General features: G+C 43.0%; 1 protein-coding gene across 18 annotated transcripts in view; it reads right to left on the bottom strand.

The window, feature by feature from the left end:
- The window catches only part of map2 (microtubule-associated protein 2), a 238370-nt gene that overhangs the window by 78928 nt on the left and 146889 nt on the right, over nt 1-12553 (bottom strand). For 17 of the 18 annotated variants that reach the window (XM_037539255.1, XM_037539254.1, XM_037539242.1 and 14 more), the window contains one exon: nt 8776-9018. In XM_037539255.1, the coding sequence (XP_037395152.1) occupies nt 8776-8983 (208 nt within the window). In that variant the 5' untranslated portion in view covers nt 8984-9018. The remainder of the gene's footprint in view (nt 1-8775; nt 9019-12553) is intronic. The other variant, XM_037539239.1, reaches the window with a different exon arrangement.

Here is a 12553-nt window from a genome sequence, read left to right as displayed (position 1 = left end):
AAATAAGCAAGTCTGAGATTACTTAACAACTCAACGCAGTTTAAGGAAAGTCTGATAAATTAGTTATGCAGTTTGCATGATCCTAGCAGCTAAGAGCTTACAGTACTTGTTAGCTACATTGGCTTCATCGCTCCAGGGCAAAACTAAAGAAGCAAACTTCAGACACTCTACACGTCTTGGCTGATCGAGTCCATTTGGGCTAAGAGGGAACGCTGTGTACGTCTGATTTTTTGCCGAACCAGTACTTTAACAGATCTTTAGAGCGCACTATGCTGAGTTTTGTGAGGGCAGTAATGTGTTTACGTGAGCCTGTGGTCTGAATACACGTCAGCCTTCGATCTCTTGCTCTGCGCAGGATGACATCACCAGCTGAGAAAGTCTTTGGACTCTTCTAGAAACTCTGACTGGGTCTGAGCTCCTGGCACAGCGATAAATCTTGAAAGCGGGATAAAGACAGAGCGGGGTCTGAAGGCCGATCTGGCCGACGCTGAAGGTCGGCACACATTTCAATACAAATCAGACTAATTCAAACCAAAGGCTGAGTGAGTCTGCGCCTCTTCAATACAGGCTCGCTCTCTCTCTCTCTCTCTCTCTCTCTCTCTCTCTCTCTCTCTCTGTTTCTCAAGCTCATCCCTGCCTCTCTCTCTCTCTCTCTCTCCCTCTCTCTGTTTCTCAAGCTCATCCCTGCCTCTCTCTCTCTCTCTCTCTCTCTCCCTCTCTCTGTTTCTCAAGCTCATCCCTGCCTCTCTCTCTCTCTCTCTCTGTTTCTCAAGCTCATCCCTGCCTCTCTCTCTCTCTCTCTCTCTCTCCCTCTCTCTGTTTCTCAAGCTCATCCCTGCCTCTCTCTCTCTCTCTCCCTCTCTCTGTTTCTCAAGTTCATCCCTGCCTCTCTCTCTTTCTCTCTCTCTCCCCCTGCTGTTTTCTCAGTTCTACCTACCTACAGTGGGTTGCAAAAGTATTCAGCCCCCTTGAACTTTTCAACCTTTTGCCACATTTCAGGCTTCAAACATAAAGATATGAAATTGACATTTTTTGTGAAGAGTCAACAAGTGGGACACAATCGTGAAGTGGAACAAAATTTGTTGGATATTTTAAACTTTTTTTAGAAATAAAAAACTGAAAAGTGGGGCGTGCAATATTATTCAGCCCCCTTGCTTTAATACTTTGTAGCGCCACCTTTTGCTGTGATTACAGCTGCAAGTGGCTTGGGGTACGTCTCTGTCAGTCTTGCACATCGAGAGACTGAAATTTTTGCCCATTCTTCCTTGCAAAACAGCTCGAGCTCAGTGAAGTTGGATGGAGAGCGTTTGTGAACAGCAGTTTTCAGCTCTTTCCACAGATTCTCGATTGGATTCAGGTCTGGACTTTGACTTGGCCATTCTAACACCTGGATACGTTTATTTGTGAACCATTCCATTGTAGATGTTGCTTTATGTTTTGGATCATTGTCTTGTTGGAAGATAAATCTCCGTCCCAGTCTCAGGTCTTTTGCAGACTCCAACAGGTTTTCTTCCAGAATGGTCCTGTATTTGGCTCCATCCATCTTCCCATCAATATTAACCATCTTCCCTGTCCCTGCTGAAGAAAAGCAGGCCCAAACCATGATGCTGCCACCACCATGTTTGACAGTGGGGATGGTGTGTTCAGGGTGATGAGCTGTATTGCTTTTACGCCAAACATAAGTTCGATTTTGGTTTCATCTGACCAGAGCACCTTCTTCCACATGTTTGGTGTGTCTCCCAGGTGGCTTGTGGCAAACATTAAATGAGACTTTTTATGGATATCTTTGAGAAATGGCTTTTTCTTGCCACTCTTCCATAAAGCCCAGATTTGTGCAGTGTACCACTGATCGTTGTCCTATGGACAAAGTCTCCCACCTCAGCTGTAGATCTCTGCAGTTCATCCAGAGTGATCATGGGCCTCTTGGCTGCATCTATGATCAGTCTTCTCCTTGTTTGAGCTGAAAGTTTAGAGGGACGGCCGGGTCTTGGTAGATTTGCAGTGGTCTGATGCTCCTTCCATTTCAATATGATCGCTTGCACAGTGCTCCTTGAGATGTTTAAAGCTTGGGAAATCTTTTTCTATCCAAATCCGGCTTTAAACCTCTCCACAACAGTATCTCGGACCTGCCTGGTGTGTTCCTTGGTCTTCATGATGCTCTCTGCGCTTTAAACAGAACTCTGAGACTATCACAGAGCAGGTGCATTTATACGGAGACTTGATTACACACAGGTGGATTCTATTTATCATCATCAGTCATTTAGGTCAACATTGGATCATTCAGAGATCCTCACTGAACTTCTGGAGTGAGTTTGCTGCACTGAAAGTAAAGGGGCCGAATAATATTGCACGCCCCACTTTTCAGTTTTTTATTTCTAAAAAAAGTTTAAAATATCCAATAAATTTCGTTCCACTTCACAATTGTGTCCCACTTGTTGTTGATTCTTCACAAAAAATTACAATTTCATATCTTTATGTTTGAAGCCTGAAATGTGGCAAAAGGTTGAAAAGTTCAAGGGGGCTGAATACTTTTGCAACCCACTGTACTTCTTTCTTTCTCCCCACTCTGCCTCTCTCTCTCTCTCTCTCTCTTTTTTTTCTCGGCCTCTCTCTCTACCTTGCCCCCTCCATCTCCCTCATGTTTGCCTCTCTCTTTTTCCCCCTGTCTCTCTCTCTCTATATCCCTGTCCTACCTCCCTCTTTCTCTCTCTTTCTCTCTCCCCTCCCTGCCTCTCTCCCTTTCTTTTTCTCTGCCTCTGCCCCTCTCCCTTTCTTTTTCTCTGCCTTGCCCCCTCCATCTCCCTCATGTTTGCCTCTCTCTTTTTCCCCCTGTCTCTCTCTCTCTATATCCCTGTCCTACCTCCCTCTTTCTCTCTCTTTCTCTCTCCCCTCCCTGCCTCTCTCCCTTTCTTTTTCTCTGCCTCTGCCCCTCTCCCTTTCTTTTTCTCTGCCTCTGCCTCTCTCTCGCCTCTTTCTCTCTCTATCTTGCCCCTCTCTCTCCTCCCTCCATCAATCTCATCTTTGCCTCTCCCTCTCTTAATCTTGTCCTTGTCTCTCGTTCTCATTTCTGCTTCCCTCTCTCTATCTCCTTGCACCTCTCTGTCCCTCGCCCCTTCCTACCTCACTTTCTTTTCTTCCTGCCTGTGTCTCTCTCTCTCTCCCTCTGTGCATCGATGCCATTGTCTTTCTCTCTTTATGCCTCACAGAGGAGTGTCAGGAAGCCAATATTCTTTTGTGTAAAAGGTCTGTCAGTGTGTCACACTCTTTTGCCCCAAACCAACAGAAAACCCACCATCACACTCACACAAGACCCCAGAGATTTCTCCAGCTTTGTGCTGCAGTCAAAGGTCTTTATTGAGAAGTCCACAGGGAAGAGCAGAGCTCTAAGTGAAGGGCAGCTACACAGTCACGGCAGCCGACGCTGGCACCTTCCCTCCAGACAAACAAAGCTCTGTGATCACATTTGGAAAAAACAAGCTGAAGTTGAATTTTTTTGAATATTCATGTGTGGGAGAGGAACAGGTTGTTCACATCAATGCTGCCACCAATAGAGAGTGGGTGCTGACTCACTGCATATGTGGTGCTACTGCTGGTTCTCTCCCACGTTTTCAGTAGCAATGCAAGACAGCGACTAACTCGTGATATGATACTTCATTCAAGACTGACAATATCTTATTTGTTTCACCTTCCAGGCAAAATGAGTGCTGACAATAAAGACAGAGATACAGCCTTAAAACAAAGACCCTTGACGGGTTCCTTGGTAAAGGCATTGAATATGACGTACTAACTTGCTGATGCTGATGATGCACATATAACCTATACAGAAACTGGGGCTGCATGGTAACCCTGGACCCCTAAACAATCTGCAGTCTGAAATACAACAGATACATCACCAAATATGGAGAATATTTGAATTTGAATACTCGGCCACAATTAGGCATCCTTCTGCTGCTGATAACATATTTAAATAAATATCTGCCAAAACAATTCTGATATCACATCACAGCATCACCTCGCTTGTTAATACACATTGGGCAATACATCATAACCGCTACTGTAATGATTCTCTCACTGCACACAACAGACTGTAAATAATGCTGGTGTTGTAAATACCTTATACCACTTAATGCAACACATGCGCTCATGTAAATACAACAAATCTGTCTTATATGCTATGTAAATATGCAAATATAATATGCTTAATTTGTCTATTTTTAGCTCTATTATTTTCTACCTAATGTAAGTTTATTCACAATTGTATGTCTTGCTACTTGACACTGCACATGCCCTTCGAGATCAAACTCTATCTATCTATCTATCTATCTATCTATCTATCTATCTATCTATCTATCTATCTAAACATAACTATTATTATTGTGCATAATGTCCATAACAGAAAACTTGTAAGCGTGTATTATAGACTAGTTTTTTTTAGATGCAAAACACCTCCTAGATATCACTCACTCACTCACTCACTCACTCACTCACTCACTCACTCACTCACTCACTCACTCACTCACTCACATTGAGCAGTCCAGAAAGAGGAGCCATTTTACTCAAACAATTATGTGAAAGGGAGGAAACTAGAACCCCAGACTCAACAAGCATGTACGTTTGGAATCATAAACTCCTAATGACACTTCAGTTCAAGTCAATGCAAATCAATTTAAACAGATGGACGTCTAGAATGTGCATCTTCCAGAATCTTCTACCACTGAGCTTAGTACACAGTATACACGTTATAATATTAGTGCTTAGTACACAATTACGAATCAACAAAGGCCACCATTTGCACCAACACCATGCTTGCCCCGGCACTTTAATGCGACACCTTTCTTTTCATCTGTCCATCGCAACTACTCATTCCTGTTTATAAATTCTATTCTCTCTCATTCTTCTCCTGCCACCTCCCCTCACCTTCTCTCTCTTCTCCTGACATCACCCACTCCTCACTGAGGACATGCCTCAACCTACAGCTCCTCCTCACGACACCAGCTTTTAACCAGTTATTCTAAGAGCTTCTTTGTTGCCCTGCTATGAAAAAATGTATAATATGTATAAAATCTATATAGTATTGAATTGATTCATTATAATTTGAATGGTGACCAGTGTTGCTGGATAAGGATGCATTTGGAGTGGACATCAAAGCATGGTTGAGAGTCGTTCTGGATAAGAGCACCTTCAAAATGCTGTAAATGTAAACATGTCAATTTCAAATGCTTCACCTTGGTAACAGAGCTGAATATATCATGTGTAAATGATGATGAATTTACCAAAGGAAGTGGCCCCAAGGTACAACTAGACTGAATAATACTGTTTTCTATGCAAAAGATAGAAACAGCTCTTTGTTTATATAATTTCCAGTCAAAACCACAATTAAGTATGAGTTATTCACTTTTTCAGGAGACATTTTGGAGATTAGACATAAAATTATTTCCAAAACTGGAATTTTAACTTTAACTTTTTTAACTTAAAAAAAAAAACTATTTTTTAAAAGAGTGAGCAAACGGGACTCCTAACAACCACCTGGAAGACCTGGTAGACACAAAAGTGTCCCCATCAGATAAACAGCAAAGCTTCCATCATTGAGAGGAGAAAATCAAGCTGCTTCAGATCTGAAAACATCCACAGGTGTTTCTGTCCATCCTTCCACTGTGAGAAGACCCCTCAGCGCTGTGGGTCTGAAAGGATGTGTAGCTGATCAAGAAGAACCTCACTGAGAAAAGGAGACGGACACATCAAACCAAGAAGCTGAACAATGGACTGACCACCCCAGAGTCCAGACCTCAACACCACTGAATGGGTTTGATTACTTCAGAAAATCATGAACCGGCTTCTAAGACTGAACTTCGATGGTGTGTCTGCAGATCCTTTGAGAAACTGAAAGTGAGTAACAAGAAAAGAATGGAAGCTGGAATAAAAGTAAAGAGTGGACATAAAAAAAGTACAGAAAAATAAAACATTTTGTTATTGAGGCTTCTGTGTTATTTCCTCTAAACATATGTTCTGCTTTTCTTCTTGAAGCTAATGGCTATTTTATTTGGAAATTAAGTAAATGAAGGGTGGTCTCTAACTTTGGCACAGTATTGTACATGGTCTAAATATGGTCTATGTGTGTGGCAGCATACAGTATGAGTGAGTGTGTGTGTGTTTGTGTGTGTGTGTGTATACAGTATCTCTCAGTGTGTAGGAGTCAGAAGCTGTTCCCAGCAGGTTCGTACTCCATCATTAGAGCAGTAAATAAGGGGTCCCAGTCCCAGTCCTGCCCCCTGATCTGTGCGTCTGTGTGTATGTGTGCTGTCCTTTTCCCCAAGCTCTACTTCTCGGTGCCAGGAGTTGCCATGGCAGCCGATATCCTCCGGCTCGCTTTGCCTGGCCCATTGTTCTCCATCCCTGCAATCTTTTGCCTTTACCTTCTATTTATGCTGACACCAGAGATCCACATCCGCCGCCTCGTTTTCCAGCCCTTATACCCGCCAGACAGAGAGAGTGCACCACAAAGTTATTATCAGCTCGCTATTTCTCTTACTCCTACATCTAGTTCTAATGGGAGCTTCTCCGTACTGAAATCTTTAAAGTCGTGAGACACTCCATGCCTCTACCCACACTCTTTCACCCCCACGCCTTTTCTTTCGTTTCTAACAAGCATAAAATATGAATTCAAACTGTCTGTAGGAAAGACGGGGGGCTCCCTCTCAGCTCCCTGTGATGCTGCTTCGTTAATATGGCACAAATACCAGCATCAGAAATTCCAAGTTCTTTGAGTTAGCTAGAATAAAAATTCTTAGAAAGCTAAAGTCGCTCAAAACTTCAAACTTTTTTGACCTTGGCTGCCATCCAGGTCAAGAGAAAAGAAAACTTGTATTGATCAAAATATTTTAAAAGATTATGGCCACAAAGCAAAAGCCAAGCTTGTGAAAACTGGGTGAAAAATATCGATGTATAGTAGCTTTATAAAATTGCAGGTCATTTAGATAGTGGCAGTAAAATCTCCCTAAGAGCATGAGGAAGAACCACAGAGGAACCAAGATCCCAAAAGAAAACCTCCCTAAAAGCATAAGGAAAAACCACTGAGAGGAACTCGGGTATGAAACCCTTCCTCCTCTGTGATGGACTCCATAGTGTAGTTAAAACAAATTTTACAAGGAAAATTAAACAGTGGCACTGGGATCATACAGGAAAAGATCCAGAGATGAATCAGTGAACACATGTCAAACATCTAGAGAATCTGACAGTGTAGGACATACATTGGTACATGGTACATTGACCATATATTATTTTACCACACAGGCATGAAGCCTTGTACTGGATTACATATTCATTTCAATGGAGAATCTCCATTAAGAATACTGTGAAGTCCAGGACTAGGTTTAATCCATCTGGGAAACCAAATTAGTTGACTCAGTTATTTTCAGGCATGCAAAATGCTGACACGGGTGCTGCAATGCTCCCACATAGCCATCAAACATAAGCTGGGAGTGACGATTTTCTGTTGAGCACCTTTGGGATGAGTTGGAGTGATGGAGCTCCGGTGATTAATGAGTTAGAGTGAAGAACCTTTGCTGAACACTTTTGGGATGAGTTGGAGTGATGACGCATTAATGAACACTGTTAGGAGCGTAGTTGGCCTGATGAAGCTCTGTTGAACACCTTTAGGACAAGTTGGAGTGATAAAGCTTTATTGAACACCTCTCGGATAAGTTGGAGTGATGAAGCTCTACTGATCACCTCTCAGATGAGTTGGAGTGATGGCGCTCCAGTGATTAATGAGTTAGAGTGCAGAACCTTTGCTGAACACCTCTGGGATGAGTGGGAGTAATGAAGCATTGATGAACACTGTTGGCAGTGTAGTTGGTCTGATGAAGCTCTGTTGAATACCTTTAGGACAAGTTGGAGTGAAAAAGCTTTATTGAACACCTCTCGGATAAGTTGGAGTGATGAAGCTCTACTGAACATCTTTGGGATACATTGGAAGGATGACGCTCAGTTGAACACCTCTGGAATGAGTTGGGGTGGTGAAGTTTTAATTAACACGTTTGGGATGAGTTGGAGTGATAAAGCTCTGCTGAGCACCTTTGGGATGAGTTAGAGTGATGAAGCTCTACTGAACACATTTGGGATGAGTTCGATTTTCGAAGCTCTCCTGAACATCTTTAGGATACATTGGAAGGATGACGCTCAGTTGAACACCTCTGGAATGAGTTAGGGTGGTGAAGTTTTAATGAACACGTTTGGGATGAGTTGGAGTGATGAAGCTCTACTGAACACCTCTGGGATGAGCTAGAGTGATGAAGCTCTACTATACACCTCTGGAATGAAGAAGCTCAATCGAAGACCTTACCCAAGACAAAGCTTTATTGAACACTTTCCGGATGAGCTGGAGTGACGAAACTCATATGAAAACCCCAGTAATCACTGACAAAATAAGGCTGATGAAGTTCTACTGAAAACCATTGGGATGAGCAGCCATTGGGGCCATACATGGGCCAACCTCAGTAGAAAACTGTCCAGAAAAGCAGAGGCTGTTACTGCAGCAAAAGGAGGCCTTTTCCATATTACACAATAACCTCAATTTTAGATGAAATGCTGGTGACCAACTTTTGGACATTTAGTGTAAGAGAACACTGTGGAACATATTCAGTGTAAGGCAGGATCACAACTTTTAGAAACAGATTACAGGAGTTCATGCACATGTTGGAGTCATGAGGCTCATGAAATTTCCTGATAGAGGAGGTTCCAGACAGATGATCAGTGTGCTGTGTTTCAAGTTCCTACCTGCAGTAACAACATGGCCTGACGGCAAATCTCCGTTAAAGCCGTTCTCTTTGGCGTATGATGCAGCAGAGCCAGCGTGGGCGCCACCAGGTTGGCATGCCCTGTAGGAGAAGCCATTTTCTCCATGACCAACTGGGCTGGCTGACCCCTGGGCTCCAGGCGATGCCCACTGGGGGGCGCTGTCCTCAGGCTGCCGACCGTCTGCCATCAGAACCGGACGAGGGAGAAGGTAACTCCTTACTGCTGAGAAACACAGATAAAGACAGCGATATATTAATAATATTAGTAATATTAATATTAATAATATTAGTGGTTCAGGCATCTGATCTGGATGTTCTATGGACAACCCCTGGTGGAGCTTTACTAGGCACAGCCTACTGGAACAAGACCCTGAAGCCGTCCTAGGACCTGCTAGAGAGATTATATCTCCATGTTTGCCTGGGAGCAGCTTGGGGTCCCCCAGAATGAGCTGAGAAAAGCTTCAGGGGAGGGGTCACTGCTCCCCTAACTACCGCGATCCTATATGGATTAAGTGGTTTAAAATGATAATAATGATCATGATGATGATGATATACATTAGCTTGATAATATTATATAACATTATATTTTAATACTATTTAACAGGCAATGAGTTGTTTGAGATGTGGCCCGAGTTATAAGTGCAGCTCAGGCAAGTCCAATCAGTCCCAGAGCAGCAGACAGACTGGAGATGAATCAGTTTGCACTGTGCTAATAGGAGTAGATGAGGAACGACGATAAAAGTGTCAGATACGATTTCGGTTAACTAAGAGATTAAACAGTGTGAGCGGGGAGGCCATGCAGAGAGAGGACGATAGTAACAGGACACTGCTTACTGCTGCTGATTTTAGGTTCATTACTCAGAGAGAGAGAGAGAGAGAGAGAGAGGGAGAGGGAGAGAGAGGGAGAGAGAGAGAGAGAGAGAGGGAGAGAGAGGGAGAGAGAGAGAGAGGGAGGGAGAGAGAGGGAGAGAGAGAGAGAGAGGGAGAGGGAGGGAGAGGGAGAGTGAGAGAGAGGGAGAGAGAAAGAGAGAGAGGGAGAGAGAGAGAGAGAGGGAGAGAGAGGGAGAGAGAGAGAGAGAGAGGGAGAGAGAGAGAGAGAGGGAGAGAGAGGGAGAGAGAGGGAGAGGGTTTGAGCTGAATCAGCGTTTTTCCTAACATGCCCAGCAGTGCTGAAATTTGAAAAGACTTCCACTGAGGGCTTTTACATGGATTACTTCACTGTGAGAAAACAAATAACATGACGTGCTGGGCAGTATTGATAAAAGTTAATGCCATGAAATGATCAGATCATTTTTAAGGGTGCATTAATAATGTCAGGGAACCCGGTGCTTTGTGAGTGCTGCTGATCTATCCTTAAAACATAAAAGAAAAGAAAAAAGAAAATAGCCCTTAATTTGGAGATCTGCTACCTGAAGCGAATCTGATATGGATCAACAAAATATAATTTTACAGTAAGGGGCTTGGGTCAGGCTTGGCTCTCTTAAACTCTCAAACTCATCTTTCCAGATGATAATCTTTATGTTTCAATATTAACCATAATTTAAAGCATTTGCATTAATGCAGTTCAAAAGATATCCAGTATGTGGGAATGACGTACCCTTGTGGCTCCATGTTATACCAACTGCTTATTGCACTCTTCTTAATGTAATTTAAAGCACTCCCACAAACTATTCCTTAGGCATCTCTGCTCTTTTACCTCCTTTATTCGCTCTATCACTCTTTTAATGGCCACGTGGAAAGAGGTACCATCTTTTGCACTCTTTGGCGAGTTGATGTCTATGATGGCATTTGTCTAATACAGCTATAATTGATTTATTTGAACATTTTTCCATATCTTAACAATAACTGTTCATTTTAGAACTTTAGCGGCTTGAAAGCTTCTAAGTAATTAAGTGATTAAGTGATACTTTTTTAATCCCACAACTGGGGAAATTCCACCTCCGCATTTAACCCATCCGTGAACTGAAACACCACATACACACTAGTGAGCACACACACTAGGGGGCAGTGAGCACACTTGCCCGGAGCAGTGGGCAGCCCTATCCACGGGGAGCAGTTGGGGGTTAGGTGTCTTGCTCAAGGACACCTCAGTCATGGACTGTCGGCACTGGGGATCGAACCGGCGACCTTCCGGTCACAGGGCCAGTTCCCTAACCTCCAGCCCACAACTGCCCCCAATGAACAGAGAGACAGCGCAACAAATGATATTCAAAACATTAGAACTGGTCCTTCTTGTTTCTGATAAAATGACACCAAATGAAACGTCAGTGTTGTAAATGTTAACCAGACAGTGATGAACATCTTTCTTTATTTAGAGTACAAGTATTTGACTGAACTCCTTTTCTAAAATAGCACTTTCAAAACGACCTGACGCATCCAGGAAATCAAATACAACGAGTGGTTTACATGCACTTAATAATCCAATCGTGATCGGATTTCTGCAGTTATCTGATAATTCAAACGTAAACAGCACTGATTTCTCAGATCAGAGCATGGTTTAGAAATCAGATCAAGAAATCTGAAAAAGAGGCTCAGTAATCAGGTTTCTCAGCGCATGTAGACTCTTACTCTGATGTCTTTCGGATTTCTCAGTCTGAGCATGCGCAAAACCGGAAACAAGCGAGCCACGTCGCCGTAAAACGCAGCAAAACACTTTCGGAGCGACACTGAAACGAACTACATGCTTAGTGAAATGAGTTTAACGTTATGTTTATGTCACGTCGTCTTCTGGGAGTTTATTGGCTGGTTCCAAAGCAGAAATCTGATTACTGTCTGATTAGTTTCACATTATCTGATTACTCAAGTGCATGTAAACACACTCTGTCACATTCAGCTGTCAGGTCCTGGACACTAAACTAACTTTAAAAAAAAAAAAAGCTTGGCAACACGGATGCTGCTGTTTCATGGAACACAATGTTATGATGTCTATAATCCCTGCTGACGAAACAGCACAGATGCTGATTTAGCTGGTCATCCCAGCCAATATTATGGTGCAACACCGATGCCAGTGTGACAACAGACGATATATCACCCAGCACTCTGGTGTAAAATCACCAAGACCAAGCGAGATCTTTGAAAGGCCAGTTAATGAACACGAGAGGACTTTTAATGTTTTTTCACCACATTAGGGCTCCACTCCAGTCCTCATATTAGACGAGGTGTGTTTTCTGCTTTTTATAACTTCTCCACGTCCCATTAGTCCAGTCCAGCATGATCATTACCGCAGGCCGAGTGTCACTAATAGCCTTGCACTATCACTCCCACTTGCCCTCAGCCTGACTGATATGCAGCCAGAGAAGAACATGCGAGCGTTTACCTTCAGTAAATAAGCACCATTAAAGAGGCGAGAGTGGACGAGCGGAGGAGGACCAGCACCTGCAGTTAATACACAGTCCTTTCAGATTTGAGCTTTTAGTGCTTTTCAGAAAGCTGCAGACATCGAGCAACACAAGCAGCTGGAGCCTTTCATGGCACGTTTTCAGACGAATTATTCACCATCACTCCATTTCACTCCATATATTTGGGTCATTCTCCATTTGGAGCGGGAATTCAGGTGGATACATTTTTTTAAAAATCGATTCATCCTAAAATTAAATACTCATTTAACATCCCCTATTGTTTTATATCATCGCTGTCCAATGAAAACCATGCATCTCCATTTTTGCTGATTTTCAACACACCAGCCTAGAAATTTCAGGATGAATGGACCAATAGAAATGCTTTAAAATCACCTGGAACAAAATCTCTTTACACTGACC

This window comes from Pygocentrus nattereri, chromosome 6 (genome assembly GCF_015220715.1).
Source record: "Pygocentrus nattereri isolate fPygNat1 chromosome 6, fPygNat1.pri, whole genome shotgun sequence".
Classification (NCBI taxonomy): domain Eukaryota; kingdom Metazoa; phylum Chordata; class Actinopteri; order Characiformes; family Serrasalmidae; genus Pygocentrus; species Pygocentrus nattereri.
This window is presented reverse-complemented; position numbering and strand designations above follow the sequence as displayed.